The sequence below is a fragment of the Charadrius vociferus genome, unplaced genomic scaffold (genome assembly GCF_000708025.1).
Source record: "Charadrius vociferus isolate BGI_N301 unplaced genomic scaffold, ASM70802v2 scaffold163, whole genome shotgun sequence".
NCBI classification, from domain to species: Eukaryota; Metazoa; Chordata; class Aves; order Charadriiformes; family Charadriidae; genus Charadrius; species Charadrius vociferus.
In genome coordinates, this window is record NW_009648332.1 from 7,193,188 (window position 1) to 7,209,245 (window position 16,058).

The 16,058-nt window shown below is 40.7% G+C and overlaps 1 protein-coding gene across 2 annotated transcripts in view; it reads left to right on the forward strand.

The window, feature by feature from the left end:
- The first annotated feature begins 6 nt into the window (after nt 1-6).
- The window catches only part of EIF2B3 (eukaryotic translation initiation factor 2B, subunit 3 gamma, 58kDa), a 103,151-nt gene continuing 87,099 nt past the window's right edge, over nt 7-16,058 (forward strand). The window contains exons 1-2 of one of the 2 annotated variants that reach the window (XM_009884666.1): nt 7-118; nt 2,782-2,921. In XM_009884666.1, the coding sequence (XP_009882968.1) occupies nt 16-118; nt 2,782-2,921 (243 nt within the window). In that variant the 5' untranslated portion in view covers nt 7-15. The remainder of the gene's footprint in view (nt 119-2,781; nt 2,922-16,058) is intronic. The other variant, XM_009884667.1, reaches the window with a different exon arrangement.

The window sequence follows — 16,058 nt, forward strand, 5'->3', positions numbered from 1 at the left end:
GGTGGCGGTTCCCGTATGACGGATCTGACCTCCAGCATCCCGAAGCCTCTGCTCCCGGTGGGCAACCGGCCGCTGCTCTGGTACCCGCTGAACCTCCTGGAGCGCGCTGGCTTCGAAGGTGAGGCGCGACTGTGGTTTGGGCTACTGGTGGAGACAACGTGCTTACCCTGGTCTCCAGGCTTCCTGTCACCACCTCCGCTGCTCGTTTGTTGCCTGTCATTGTTCGAATGTCCTGTCGCAGGTGCCCTGTTGATTAGGGCCGTTGCCTTAGCAGGTGGTCTCTTCTCTGCACTGGAGATATGCCATTGGCCCATGTCACAACCTTTCCTTAACTTTAGATTGTGCCTCCTGTGCCTTCGCCCCCCTCCCCCTCTTCTCCCCCTCACCAAGTCTTTTCCCATCTATTTGCTTTTCCCAAAAGACCCAACTTTGGTGTCTTTTCCAGTGATGTTAACTGGGAGTCTCTCGTTTGTTTCTCTGAATCATTAATGAGAGTGGCATGAGAAGCGTGTCAGCTCTCTGGGGATATATCTTAGTTTGTTGTTTCAGTCTGGCCTCAAGTTCAGGGTTACTTGCTCTGTCTGAGGCATTTAGTCCTTGTTGCAGTGTGGAACCAAGTGCTAGGTTTTGGACAGAAGAGGGCAGGGGGAAGTGGCAGGCTTGTAATGATCACCTGTGGGCCTTGTTTCATGGGTAGGCTAAAACGGTGTTAAGTGCATAGTGAGGTTCTTCAGTATCTTCTGAGTTTACATTTTTGTTTACCTTTCTGCGGTGTTCCTCCTGCTACTTGTAAAACTTCTTGCTGATGCTTTTCGTGGCTCTGTTTTTTCATGTTTGTATTTTTCCATTGCCTTTCTGCTTCTCTGTTTTAGCTTCTCCTGCATGCGGCTGCAATTGTTCTACACTCCATCCACAGAATGTGGCTTTTCTCCTGACTGCCTCTTTTCTCTGTGAAGATGTAAAGATCAGCTTATGGTTAGCCATGTCAGCCTCTTACTGGTTCAGTGTGAAAGAACAAAAGAAAGAACAAACTTAAGACTTTGCCTTTGTTTTGTTTCATTAAGAAATCCTTGAGAACTTTTTTCCCTTGGAATTGCTTTTTGCCTGTTGTTTGTTGAAGTCTGCTTTCTGGGTGTCCACTTTCCTTGGCTGTTCTCCTATCTCTTTTTTTTGCTAGAATCATACTTTTATCCTGTGATATGGATACATGGGTAGCTAAAAGCTTCTTTGTAACCAGTTTTGTGCTTTGTGCGGCTCTTCATAACTATTCAGAAATAACCTTTTCCACTTGATGCTTTTGACCACTAGTAGGTGGCGTTACGGTCAGATCTTTCTCCTTTTTCACACATAGCTCTTCAGCTCATCTATCCCCTGTGCAAATTTGGACATGCAGGCTTGTATATGCAACTTCAGTAAGCCAGCTACCACCTTCCTGCTCCTGTCTTGCTTCTGGCCCTGGCCAAGCTGTACGTTTCTGTGTTAATACTCCAGTGGCATGAATTCTCTCCCTGGATCATAATTCTAAGTGTTACAGGAGGCTTTAGTTCCTCATACTTGCTTATATTAGTAAGTGTTCCACAGTCTGATTCACTGCATCCCTTATGTCCCAACTTAAGTGCTTCATCTCTCCTAATAAATATTAGAAGACCTTTGTCCAGCTCACCAGATTTATGCTGAACTGCTTATAATTTCCACTGGACACCAGTTCCTTCTCCATCAGTTACTTCTTTCCCCAATTCAAGGTGCGCTTTCAGTCCCTTTCTCTAGGTTGTTCAGCCTGTTTTGAATACAAGTTGGCATCCAGTATGGGAGTGGGAGGGGAGCCCTCCCGTATCTCTGGTACCAAACTGGCAGATGATTCTCATGTTTACAGTTCCTTCCTCTTTTCTGTTAACAGATTCGGGAGGAGTTCAGTTTTGATGGATACAGATTTATTCTTAGTGTGTTTTCATCTTACCACAGGAGCTTCCTAGGCTGAGGGCTGTATTTTTTCCCATACTTCTCTGTTAAAATTGCATGTGGAGTATAATGTTATGGCATTGTGGGGTTTTTTTGCAGGGTGGGATATTTTAATTTTAGGGTTTGACTCTTTTCCTTCCAATACTTGTGGCCAGGGCAAAAGGTTTCTTACTGTTTTGTTTTCTCAGACTTGTCTTTGCAGAGCTTCTGTTCTTGCAGTCTTCGTTTTGGAAAATATGCTTTCATGCCACTATTGATATCCTTCAAATACGCATTTACCTTTTATCTTTTGTAGGTGGAATGAGTTTGTTGCTCATATATTACTCTACTCCCTTGCTAAGGTGATGCTGAGAAATAGTTTAACCGTTGCATTGGTAATACTGCGGTTGGTGGTGCTGTCCATAGAGGATTATACAGGATCAGGGTGGGCAAAAGACAAAGCTCGAAAGTGTTGGTGACATTAATGCAGGGTCTCATTGGTCTGTTTGAGGACATATGATTTGAGGTCACTTGCTAACAATAGAATACAATTCTGTTCTGTCTTGCTAACTCATGCCACCTACATGTATGTGTCCCTTTCAATAACAACCCTCCACCCACACAAAGAAGGAGAGATGGTGTTCATATTCAGTAGAAGTTTCTCTTTTGCAAAAGTTACTGTTGCCAAAAGAGCTTGATTTGTTGTAGAACCAAGTCGTGTTACTCCAGCCTTTCGACAATTCCATCAGGCTTTCTAAATAAAAAGTGAATGTATTCTATTTGTGATGAATATGTTGGTTTGGGTTTTTTTGCTTGATTTCACGCCACTTTTCTCTGTCCCAGAGGTCATTGTGATTACAAGGAAGGAAATCCAAAAGATGTTAAACTTGGACACAAAAATGAAGCTGGATTTTGTGTGCATCAGTGACAACATGGACATGGGCACAGCAGATTCACTGAGGCATATTCACCAGAAAATTAAGGTATTACTGTCTTTTATTGAACTTGACTGGAAGACTTTTTTTTGTAATAATGTTTTTTTTTCATTGTGCTTTAAGAGCTGTCCCATGTGATGATATTGTAGGTAACTGAATTTCCTGATTCTCAGAAGAGCTGAATTTTGTAAATGTTACCTCATGGGGGAACTCAAACAAAGACTCTAAATGACTGGAATTGACAGCTAGGAAGGCTGGAGCAAATCTAGGCTGGGCACTGGCTCCTTCTTAGTCAGTGTTAGCTTTCTGACAGGTTAATTAAAAGGTTGTATTTATTCATACAATTTTTGATATGATGTGTGATAGCTTTTGTCCCGTTAGAGTTTGGGGAAGTAGTTCTGCACAAACGGTCTCTGTTGTCTTAGCTTAGGCAATATGCTGATACATAAGGAAGCTTATGTTCAGTTCTTGGCCCTGCCGCAGGTTTGCTTGCACTATTAGGCAAGTAGCTTGCTCTGTGCTTCAGTTTTCTGCTCTTCCTGTGCTTTTGCTGGCTTGGTCATATGGTAAGCTCTTCCATAAACAGTGCCCAAACGTGATAAAGGGCTGCTGTTCTAATAAAAACACCAGTTTATAGAATTTTAATTTCCAGCTGCACAATTAAAACACTCCCATGTAAGGCAGAAATGCTGCTTGGAGCTCTTACTGCAATCTGGGATGGAATTTTGTTTTTGTCGTCGTCATACACTTAATCTTTCTGATTTGTTCCTTGTCTGTTTAGGCCATCTTAGCCAAACTGGCTGTTTAAATAAAGGTTGCAACAGAACATCAATGGACCATTTAAGTCCTGAGGTGTCTTTTTGTCTTCAGGCTCTTTTTGAAGGTAATAAATTGCAATATAACAGGCTGTGTACTCCCAAGAGAAATAATCCAGTTGAGACAAGATGAAACTTTCCAGGCAAATGTGAGTGTCTAGGTGGTACAGTGAGAGAGATTCGGCAGGGGATTAACACACAGACTAGAGTAATTTAGAGGGTGAAGAGAAGATGTAGAGGAAAAGCAAAATCAACAAAATCAGTTTAATTTAACTGAATATTTCTGTCATGTGGAGGATCATGCTCTCTCATAACTCAGTTTGGCAGTATTTTTTAAATACACACATACAGTAAGGAAATATCTTTCCTCTTCAAATTGTGACCCTGGCCTTACAGTTTTATTGCTGGATCAGAGCGATCAGTCCAGCTGTGTGGGAGCCCCTCTTTTTGGTAATCCAGGCAGGTTTGCTTAGGGGGAGGCCTGGGAGACGACAGTAAAGCTTGTGGGGTAAGAAAATAGACTGTGTCTTCAGAGGCGGCAGTGTTGATCTTCTGTTTATTTTTCAGAAAAAAGGCTTAGAGAAGATGTGAGGTAGTATTGAAAAACACACAGCTTTTCTTCAGTCAACTGCTGTGTGTAAACGGCAGATACTGCTTCTGCCCTTTTTATTCCATGCCTTGCTTGTCTGGCCAGAGAGGACAAAGCGGTCTCTCATTTGAAATAGCCTATCCTAAGTTCTCGAGCAGATTGCTGCACTGTGTATTTTGGAGTCATTCCTCTAGTAAATGCATACCACAGGTACACGTATTACAGGGTATACCCTCTCCTGTGTGATATAGGTGAGAGCTACAGTATAGGTAGCTGAAAAGCTGCAGTATGTTGGGTATGTCTACAGTGTAGCAGGAGAGGGATCTCGCTGAAGAATGCCCCGGTGAAAACAACTGCTGCTTGTGGCTGTAGTTTACTGGCAGGCTTTTTGCAACTCATGCCAAAAGTCTGATGAGGAGTTTAAACTGGTTGCTGAAATTTTTATTTGTCGCAAATTGGGTTAATTGCCCACGGACAGAAGAGCAAGTATGCTCAATAAAAAAAGGAGGTAACGCGGCACAGTATAGACAACTTGCTTGTGTGCAATGCAAGGGACACGGAGTAAAGCCAAGATTTTAAATGCACAGTAAGAAATATGTCTAAGGCTAGCTGAACTGCTGATTGCAAATCCTAAGATACATGTAAATATTAAACGACTCTAAAGCATAAAATCTCCTGATTTTCCACCTTGTCTGACATTTGATTGAGGGAGTTTCATCAGCGCAGCACTGCTGCTTGCTGTGCCTGCAATAGCAGGCCTTTTTGCTGTGTTGCACCTTGGTTAATGAAGTTTGATAATGTAAAGATTAGATATCAAGATTAGATTTACAGAAACGCATTCATCAATAGCATGAGAATACATACGTGCAAAGCCTGTAAGGGCTGAGGGAAGGTAGTTTGCATTGTTGTTTTATTGCTTTTTGGTGCTGGCAGCTTTGGGAGCAGGTAAAACTGACTGTCTTGCTTCATATTAACAAGCAGCTGATTTCACCAGTCTTACTCCTTCCTGCTTGTTCAGAAGTTCATGAGAGCAAAGGAAGCCTGTTCAAGTTTTTGTTTCCTGTTCGCCCACTCTACACACACAGGATTATTTTTTTTGACGTCTTTACTTCAAGAGTTGATATAGTAGATGAATGTTCTTTGCTGTATTGGAACTCTTCCTGTTATTTTTGGCTATCTCAGCCTACACCTGATTGACAAGGTAGCAGCATCATTAGTTTTTTTATATTCATTACAAGTCTGAATGTATCCTTTTCTTGGATCCTTCACACAATAAAGATGTCAAGCTAAACTTGATTCCTAAAGGCACCTGCTTGAGAAGTAGTGAACAACAGGGAACTTTGTCCCATAAGTTCCACTTTTTGGGTTCCTAGGCCTTGGTATCAGTCTGGCCTGTTCTTTACCAGTATGTCTTTAATTGACTTGTGTGGTGGGGTGGTTTTGTTTGTTTCTATTTAAAAGTTCAATTCTGGTGTCTGAATAGCTAATGGCATTGTCCGGTTTATCTTCACAACTCTGTGGCTGAGAACTGAGGCTTAAAGAGATGAAGTAATTTACATTAACGAAATTTGTAACAGTACTGGAAACTGGACATCTGTCACAAGTCTCTCATGGTTTTTTGCACAAGATCATCTTTCTATACTGTGTGCATATTGCATACTCTGTTTCCCCACCTTGAAAAAGCCAGCAGGACAAGAGATTAAACTCAAGTTGAAACTGTTTTAAATGGAAACTACAGAAATAGAAACTTCAATAGAGCTGCAGTCCAATTTCTGAATTGCAAGCATTGAGGTATTTTTTTTTCAGTGTGTGCTAGATTATGACTTTAAAAAGGTCCTCAATTTGGGAATGCATCAGTCTAAATGTAAGTTACTGAAAAATCATTTTGCAGCATATGAAGTAGAAACTGATAGGGATTTTTTTCGTGTCTCTGTTTGTATTATTTTTTTCACTGGGTAATGTAACACTTACTGATGTTTTACACTAAGTTATTAATGTCCAGCACTTAAAATGACGTTGTCAGAAAGCAAAAAGTGCATATAGGAGTTAGTAATTTATTTCTTAAATGTTTCTTTTTATACAGGGATATGAAAAGAATTTCTTTAAGGACTTTGTTACAGCTATTGATCAGATCCTTTAATTGCTTTCCCGTGGACAATCCCAGCATTCACTAGAATGCTGTTGGTTTTGGGATCCTGCTATAGTCTGTGTCCTTTATGGCAGTTTCCACGGCTATCATTTTAATGTCCAGTCTTTGTTTTCTGATGTACTTTTAATACCACTGTCAGTTTTATTCTGTTCGCCCTTTAAGTTCCTAGTTTTCCACCTTTCTTTGGCAGGACTGGGTAGTTTTTCAAAATATGGAAATGAAGCTGTAAAGTCTTAATTCTTTTCTTGTTTATATGTAGGATTGGAAATGGCAGAACATAGGCTATGTAGAACGACAGTTGATAGCATTGTAATAATGCTCTTATTGAAACTGTAGCTTTACCACCATAGGGGTGTTTACAGTTCTCTGTTACTTTGTGATCTAGCCTGAATGGAGAAACAAGCCAGCCTTCCACGCCGATAGGTTTGGATTGATGACCTTCCCTGGTCATGAAGAGTGAAGAGAGCTCCCCTATTCCAGATGGGGCCTTGGCAAGAGCATGGGATTTATATGTATTTTGGGATTTAATGTATTTTGGAAGATGAAGGTCTGCTTCTGTAGCTGAGTAGATTCATTACATTTTATTTATTTTAAATGCCTTCTTCCATTTTCTTTCAATTGTTCACATACACAATTATAGTAGAGCAGTTCTGAAGTGATATAGTTAGTAAAAACTTTAGTAGTTTTTGAGTGATTGCTTTACCCACAGCATGGAAGTGAGACAGGTCCAGCAAGACTTACAGGATGCAAGAAGAGGCACCACCATGGATTTCTTCGGTTGTGTGCCTGTTAGCTTTTGAAAAGCTCTGCAAATTAGTGGAAAGAAACCTTTCACTGAATCTTTTGAAGACAATGAAGAGCTATGATAAACCAAGCAACTTTGATGGATTGTAACAAGCAATTAATCAAGGAGTTATATCCTTAGGTTCCAAATCTGTTAAAGCAGTTCTCTCACACAATTTACTCAATCCACTATCTTTGTGTTGAACTTTTAAAATATTGCTGTATGATCATGTCTGTTTTCAAGAATCATTGTCAATAATTACTTTGAAACTTCAGAAAATTATTTTTATGGATTGAATAACAAAGTCATCTCTCTCTAAGTCTGTAATATGTAAATACCATCTCATCCAATGTACATTAATTAGTAAAAGCAGACTGTGAGCTCTTTAGGGCAGAATCTATGCTTTCCTTCGTCTCTGAAGGACATGTGTTTTAGTCTCCTCCTTTTGTTGGTGCCATGTTGCTATTGTCTTAATCTATTATTTACATTAAAGAATATTCTTGACCTGTCAGGGAGTGCTTGAAATAAAAAAAAATAATTAGCATAGGTGTAAAAAAAATTGGGTTTGTATGAAATGTAAGTTAACTCCCTCCTTCATGAAATCTTGTTTTCCACATCCATTTTTTTCCTGTCACTTTGTGGTCCTGCTCTCGTAAGATACGTTTCCTATTTCATCAATCACTTAGGTTGTTACTCATCACTGTTTCATCCATTACAGTGATGGGAGGCACACAGTCTTTGCATGCTTTGCTAAGGAGCCTGTAGGATTTGTAAGGGTGAAGAAATAATTTGCTTTCTTAAGAGTCCGATTCTGTAAAGGGTAAACTTTCATTAGAGACAAATAAACAAACAATTGAGATGTAAGGGTGGCTTAATCAAGCCCTGACCATGAACAACTAAATACCTCTTCCATAGATGATGAGAAAACACTAAACTTGATCTGGATTTGTCTTTAATTTTCCTCACATGGTGTTTCAAGATTAAGGGGTTTTTAAATGAGATCAGTGTTTGGCATTTTTAGTAAAACAGTATGTTCATCATGCTGTTGTAAACTAAGGATGATGTTACAGGTGTGACAGAACAGGTGCTGAGGTGTAATTTGATCACTTCCATGTTCCTGCTTTTATTTATTTTTATTTAGCATCCGAAGCTTGGTAACTGCCAGGAGCAGTGTGGAAGGGGGTCTCTGTAAGAGATGTGATTTCTCTTTTTTTAAAAAATCATGTATAATTGCTTTCTCCTCAGTAACTGTCTTCAGTCCTTGTTTCTGGTTTACATTGGTAAGCAGCTCTGGCTGGGGCATTTAGATGAGCTCAATCTGAATAATAGGGAAATTAGTAAGAGTCCTGACAGTTTTAGTGGTGATATCTGATACGCTTCCTAGCAAGAGAAGAGATGCACATGCTGTCTGCTGCATGCTGTGGTAGGAGATGATGCAGTTTTGTTTTATAGGTAGCTCATCTTTCAGTGGTGATTTTTTTTGTTTTCTCATAATTGTGGGCAGTAGATTGCCTTTTAAAAAGTTAACTTTTTTTGGTGTGTCTTGAAATTTTATGTACTTGAAATCCCCTGTTTCACTTAGGGAGGCTTTTCCTCTGTAGCTGGTGTTAGGGGGGACACTTTCTTCAAGTCTTTTGGTATGTTCATCAGGGCTTTTTAGGGGGGGTCGTTCCCTCCAGTATGTTGCTCTGTGACTTCTTCACTCCAGATTTATATCTTCATTTATTTGACTTTTATTACCATTCTTAAAGGCCTTCTCTTGCAGCTTAGTAGACCTCCTTTGGATGATTCACAGGACCAGTATGCAAAATATATGTGCCATAATAGCGCAGTAATAGCGTCAAGACTTTGGTTGGTAACAGAGAACTCATGATTTTGAGGGTTAGTAACAAGAATTTGTAATAGGAGCTAGGAGCCCAAGAGTAAATTGCAACGTTTCAGAATGTACTAATTGAAATAGGGTGATGGTGAGCAGCCACCCTGATGGGGGAAAGAAAGGTAAACACAAGACTAGAATGTATCAGGTAAAGTTGGTTGTTTTTTCTTTTTTGATAGAGCTGAGAAATTGATACTATTGCTTATTGGGCAACGGGAAGATTTTTTTTTTTGCCTGGAATACTGCACAGGTGTGGAACTCCAATGCATCAAATGTGGACCAAACACTAGAAAAGCATATAACATGTTCACAGTGGAATACAATTGTGTTTCAGTTTGCTATGAGAAAACAGAGCAAAATAGGATTGTGAAACAGTCTTCCAGGAGTAATGAAGACAAAAATCCCCTAACTTTATACTGGAGTGCAAAACTGATTTTTTTTGTTGTGGGTTTGTTGGGTTTTTTTGGTGTTGGTTTGTGTTTGTTGGGTTTTTTTTAAGTAATGTGATATCTGGAATGGCAGGAGGCTAAACTCTAACTCAGGAAACCTCTTTGAGAACTATGTCTCTGTGACCTTCTGCTTGTACCATTCATCAAACTGCTGCAGACCTTTATGTGGGTTGTAGATTATTGTTGGGGGAGGAGGCGGGGGGTGTCACTGTAGTTTACAAATGAGTTCCTCTGAAATTTAGGTGTTTCTAATATTTGACCATTTTGTTTCTTGTGCCAAATTTTACCAGACCCACCAGCTGCTGTCTGACGCCACCTCCCAGGCTGGGGCCTCTGCAGGCAGCAGGTTGAGAAACCTGGTTAAATCATGAATCTGTGTTTCAGGCTGAAGCAGGAGGTAGATTGGGTGTGCCTGGATCAAGCATTTGTCTTCACTGAGTCTACATTATTTTCATCTTCTGTTAAGCATTTCTCTCCCTTGTGTCACTCAACTATACTCCAGCCAGTGATTAAAATGTGGTGTTCCAGCAGAGTAACAGCAATGGAACAGTTTCGCATTTTCCTTCCTTGATGAACCCTTAGTTGTGTTAATGGAAGCCCTGACTAATATGGTGTGAATTAATCAGCATGTCTTCTGCTGCTATCACTGGTGAGTGCTTGCATGTGAAATGTCTCATCTCAGGTGGTCCACCTGGTTTTCTCCATTTCAAAAAGTAAGATTTGAAAGTAATACAGCTCTTAAAAAGCAAAGCAAAACAAACCTTAAAAAGCTACCAAAAAGAAGAAGAAAAACCAACTTTCTTTGAACAAATAAACAAAGATTGAAACTCCAGATTCTCTTGGTATGTGCATCTTTGGGAGCCATGTTGTGGAAAGTGTGATGTCACGGTGGTGGTCTGTATGCTGCTGAGGGTCACTGATCCGTGGAGTCTTGGACGGCATGGCTAAGCGCTTCGCTTCCTCTGTTGAAAAATCTCCTTTCCAAACACATGATGTAAGTAAGCTTGCTGTAATGGCTGGAAGGTGGAATCTGAATCCTTTTGGTACAGCTAAGCAGAGTTTGGTGAGCATGGAAAGAAAAACTTCAGTCACCATAATATATAGTTATGTATTTTTTGTACTGTCAGTGGAAATAAAAAAAAACCAAATTAAATTCATTTGTAAGAGACAAAGTCTGTCTCTTTCTGAGCAAGACTTAACTAAATATTCTGTTCATCTATTTTGAAATAGTAAAAAGAATTTAATCAGTTTGTTCCAGCAGACCTGACAGAAAATACTGTTTACTTGGGTGTCTAAAATGCAAATAAAAGTTGCTGTCTCGCCGATTTTTCTGATTCTGCCTTTCACAATGTTAGTGCTGCATGGGAAAAGCAGATGTATCAGATGGCTGCTCATGGGGTATGTAGCGTCTCGTTTCCTTCTCTACCTCTGACTGAAAGCTGCCACCAGTGAGGCACTGGGCAAAATTTAGTATGGATTTTGTGCCTGAGTCCCATTCCCAAAGCACAGCTGATTGTCTTAGAAAGCAGCTATACTGGCAGGTGCTCAGGCTGGCAATGCTGCTGGGGGGAATGATACAGCGCTGCCTGACGAGTGCGTTCAGGACTTTGCTCTGTTCTTTATTTTTCCTGGCAGGGTAAGAGTTAGAGGATTCAACAGTTGTTGTTTGTTGTTTTTTTTGTTTTGTTTTAAAGTTACTCAGCTTTAGAAGAATGTAGCTAGTTAAATTAATTATTTTGCTGCCAAGGTCTACTATGGATCAGGGCGAAAACACCAGAAGTTTGAATGGGGCAATTAGCTCTGAAGGTTAGGATCAAGAGTAGTTATTAGGGCATTTGCTATTCTGCACATTGTCGGCTAAAGAGGATGCCTTCATTATAGACACAGGCAAAACCTTAGGTGTTTTGCGAGAAGAGTCACTGACAGACCTGAAATGCCTGTCAGTTTTAATTGTTTCGTCTCCCACTGCATGTTCTTATCCTTTTCATGCTCCTGGCAACTCAAGGCCTGTGCTCATTACGTTAACCAATACCTCTTGTTTCCATGTAGAAGTTAATTGTCAGCATTTCTCCTGTGTTGCAGTATATGTTTTCATTTAGACCCTATGTGGTCTCAGATGAATTACACAAATTCAACCTTTTGTAGTTGCAGCGATAGTAAGCACATGTATATAGCTGAAATAATTTGTTTAAAAGCATACTGGTAAAAATCTGTTCCTATTTTTATGAGCTACTACTAGTTTTCATTTTTGGGGAGTAAATAGAAGTTAGTGCTCCTTTTTTGTAAATCATCCTTAATTTTCCCTACTTAAAGTATGTGCAGTCATCTTGTGTAAATAACTTGCTGTGGTATACGTTGAGGGAAAATTACAACTTCAGTAAAGGTAATCTCTAAAAACATTTTGCGCTTTTTGTCTTTAACAACACTTTCATGGACACATTTTATCAGGCTTAGGAAGCCTTTTACATTAATAAGTCAAACTCAGGCTTACAGTGTTCAAAAGCCATTCTGTGATGAAAGTTCAAAGAAATGCAAAGTCCGTGTGAAATTCATTTGTGCGTCTTGTTTTATTTCCAAAGAGGAAGTAAGATTTTAAGAGTGTGTGTGTGGGGGAAGTTAGTCATTGTCCTCCAGCTGCCATTTTTCCTTGGTTCTGTCAGTGGAGAGGGCAAAGCCTCGTGTCACGTATCAGCCTTGACCATGTAACTGTCACCCATGCCTGGGTGAGGATATGAAGGGTGGTGTGAAGGCATCACTGATATCCGTGCCACCCTGGACTCCGCAGAGCAGGAGGAGTTGCATAGGGCTCTGTTTGGTGTTCCTCAATGATGTCCTTGTTTTGAATGTTAGGTCACCATCTGGTCTGATGTTTTAATAATTTTTTGCTTGTAACTTTCAATGTCCTTGGCCTTTCCGCGTGAGACTGAAGGCCTCCCTGGCTTCAGGTAGGGTAATACTTGCAAGAAGGCATTCACAGGCTATTTGTACGTTCTTCTGGAATAACATTTCTTCCTTGCTGTCCGCAGCCTTTTTGCTTTGTTTCTAGCCTGCATGATTTCTCCTTGTGCGTTTTCCCCATGTTTGGATCTTAACAGCCCTTCCCTCGTGGGAGGTTGGGGTTTTTCATGGCAATTGTGGGCTGTACAGCTATCATGGTTACCCTGTTGCAGGTGACATTCCTCAATGAGTATTCATCCCTTGAAAGAGAAAATGGAATTGTTTAGATCAAAGACAATTGTGTGTGTTAACCTAAGTGCATAGTTCCAGTTATTTGGGAATTTGGGAGGGAGTAGATGCCAAAGATCAACCCATGGAGTTACTGTGCTAGAGAGGGTTTTCCCCTGTGTCTTTTGGCAGCCTGGTACAGTACTGTAACATTGATAATAGGAAGGTGGTGCTGTGAACAGCATAGGCTATCCCAGAGGCTGTCACTTTGCTCAGCACTGTTGAAAGCCACGGTGAAGATCAGTGGACTTGTAGGATGCTGGAACTGATTTTTGCATTTTTGTCATGTTACCTTATCTGGGAAATCCACATAGGTTACGTAGTTGTACTTTTTCCTCTGTTCTGTGCTGAAAAGGGAAAAAACATTGTGTATTCAAATTTTCTTGAAGCAAATTTAGGCATTCTTCTGTGGTATAAATTTGGTTAGTTCCTCTGGGAAGATGGTGAAAATTCTGGGTTTTAGACTAATAACACTGGAAAAAGCAGTGGAGGTCTTGAAGTTTTCATAACGTGTTTCTCACAATGCCGGTTGCTGCAGACCAAATACCATTGGAAAAACTGGAGAGGTGCTAGAGGAGAAAATAGTATTGCATGGGGGATAGTATGGGAATCTATGGTTCAAAACAGTACTTTTATGTAATGTAGCATGATTTGCTTTTACAGGAAAAAAAAAAAACCACTTGAGCAGAGCTAATCGGGTTTCACGCGCGTGGACACTCTGTTCAGTGCAGACTAGCAAGAAGTGGCAATGCCATCGAGCTGTTTCACAGTGACTGGTTCTGTTGAGCCTGTGCTTTGTGGAGCAGATTAGCGTTTGGGGTTTTTGTTGGAGCAGAGTTAAAACTGGGTTTTGTGTAGTGACTTGGTTTGACCTTGGAAAGAGTTGCAGACCATTTTTATTTTTTTTTCATTTAAGATTATGCTGATACTAGCTGTGGGATGGCAGAATGATTCCTGAGGACACATGGTGTATACGTCTTGGTTTTCATTTATAGTCTGATTTGAGACTACAAGGAACCATTATGATCCTCTAGGCTGTAAGGGAATTTGCACACAGTAATTAGGGCTGTTAGCCCCAAAACTTATGGATGACTTATTGAATGTGTTTCTGAAAGATAGCAAGTCTTTATTCATACACTCTAGTAGATGAATAGTCTATTATATCCTTTGGTATTTTATTCCAGATCGTATTTATTTTCCCTCTTAAAACACTTTACCTTTTATTTCTAGGTTGAAAACTAATTTCTAGCCACTGAATCCAGTCAGGCCTGCTTTTTGTTGTGTTGCTGAGAGATCTTCTGCTGTTTTGGTAATTGCGGGCTGTGGGCAAAGGCCTTCTTTCTCTTCAATAAGTTGAGCCGGTTGAGCTCCATTAGGACTACTTTTTATTATTATTGTTTGTGTGACTACAGCACCTGACTGCCTAAGGCTCTGCTTACATTAAGTGTTAAGCCTGGGCTTGAGCTCTGGGCTTTGGCAGCAAGCCTGCTGCACCGCTGCTGTTGAGATTGGAGCCTGACTGCGGCGTTCTCCTTTCTGTTGATGTGAGGCAGAGTCCAAGATCAGCTGCGCAGCAGGTCTGGTAGTGCTGCCGTCCAGGTAGTCCTGGAAACCTGCCTTCCAGGAATAGGAGTGACGAGGAGAGCGCCATTTGTTTCTGGAGTTCTCCTGCCTGTGAAGAAGGGATCTGTTTGTGCGGTGTGTTGAGTCGGGGAGATTTCAGCTTGCCGGGCTCACCCTCGATGAACTGATGAATTCAGGGCCTGGGTTACGGGGTGCTCCCCTGAGCTTTAGCACGCATGGTTCGCATGAGTGGTGGCGCATATTTTCTGGATGCCTTTAGGTGGGGGAAAAAGTCTCCTCTGTGGCATGCTTGGGATCTGGACATAAACCCAGGAGATGACGCCTGACCTCCGACAAATGAGAGCGCCTAACGAGACAGGTCAATATGTGTCGGAGTGTCAGTCCAGCACCCCAGCGTACTGATAGCCTGATAATTGTCAGTTTTCTGTAAGTGTAAGGGTAGCAGATTCCTTTTATTTAAAAAAAAAAACCCAAAAACCAAAAAGACAGCAGAGCCTAAACCCATGTCCTTCAGAAGATACAAGTAGTTAGTAGAGCTGGCATCTTTTATTGACAGAAGGCAGAAGTTGACTTGGTAAGTGAATGGTGAGTAGAAGCAATAGGCTATTAAAAGGAGGGTAAAGAACTTGTGCTTGATGTGACAGAAAATGAAACCAGTGAAAAAGGGTGATGTGGTTGGAAGAGGAAGCTGGGAAAATTATTTTTGGAGTACCGTGTGAGTAGGACAAAATTGCATTAGTCAGAACCAGAGGAAAATATGGATTGCAAAGCTTGTGTTCCAGACCAGAAGGTTTACTGTTCAGTGTCATAATATCGAAGTCCTGCTTCGTAAACATTCTTAATAAGCTTATGAACTTGTGTTCATCTCTAAACTTCTGCTTTTGGTTGCGGATAACTGTAAATTACCCTTTTCCACCCCATGTGTCAGTTTCAGCAGTAGGTAATGAGACTTCCTCCTGGGAGGAGACAGGATGCCTTCTGGGCTTGAATATCTTTCCTGTTCCTAGCTTATATGTATGTAAATTAAAAAATATTGATTTTGGATGATAGCTCTTGAGATACAAAGATAACCTAAAATGGTGTTTTCATTGTATGATCCCATCTGATACAACACATAGGATGAGCCATATGATGGGACTGGGGTTAAGTCTCCTCCCCAGCTTCTGGCATCTTTCTTCCAGCTTTCTTTGAGAAGATAAACAGTGATGCTGACAGGTTACGTATGTGAAGGCATTCACATTGCCTTAAGATATCCTCACCTGATGAATTCGGGGCCATCCAAGAAATTAGAAGAGACTCCGTTGGCTCCCGCATTAGACTTTTCTGTTTTCCTTTAAAAAAAAAAAAAAAAGAAAAAAGAAACCTCTTTCACATTACACACTGTCTTTCAGAAAAAAAAGTTTCTTCCATCTTTTAATGAGGAGAGGTTGCTGTTGGATTTCAGATTGAGGGACATCCTCTGCCTCCACTGCCCTCTATCCTTAGAAGAGTTATGAAGGTGCTGGTCTACAGCAAACTTGCTGCTGCAGGGTGAGTGTACAGTAGGTCAATGCTTCGTGTCTGCTAACAAAGTACTAAATCATGGTTTTCTTCTGAATCTCAAGGATGTTAGAAAAGCAGAGTGGGAATTCCCAGCCAAAGGCAGCCATTTCAGTTGGTAGCTAACAAGATCCTACAGACATCAAAAAATAAATGAGGTTCCCTGCTCCAGTTA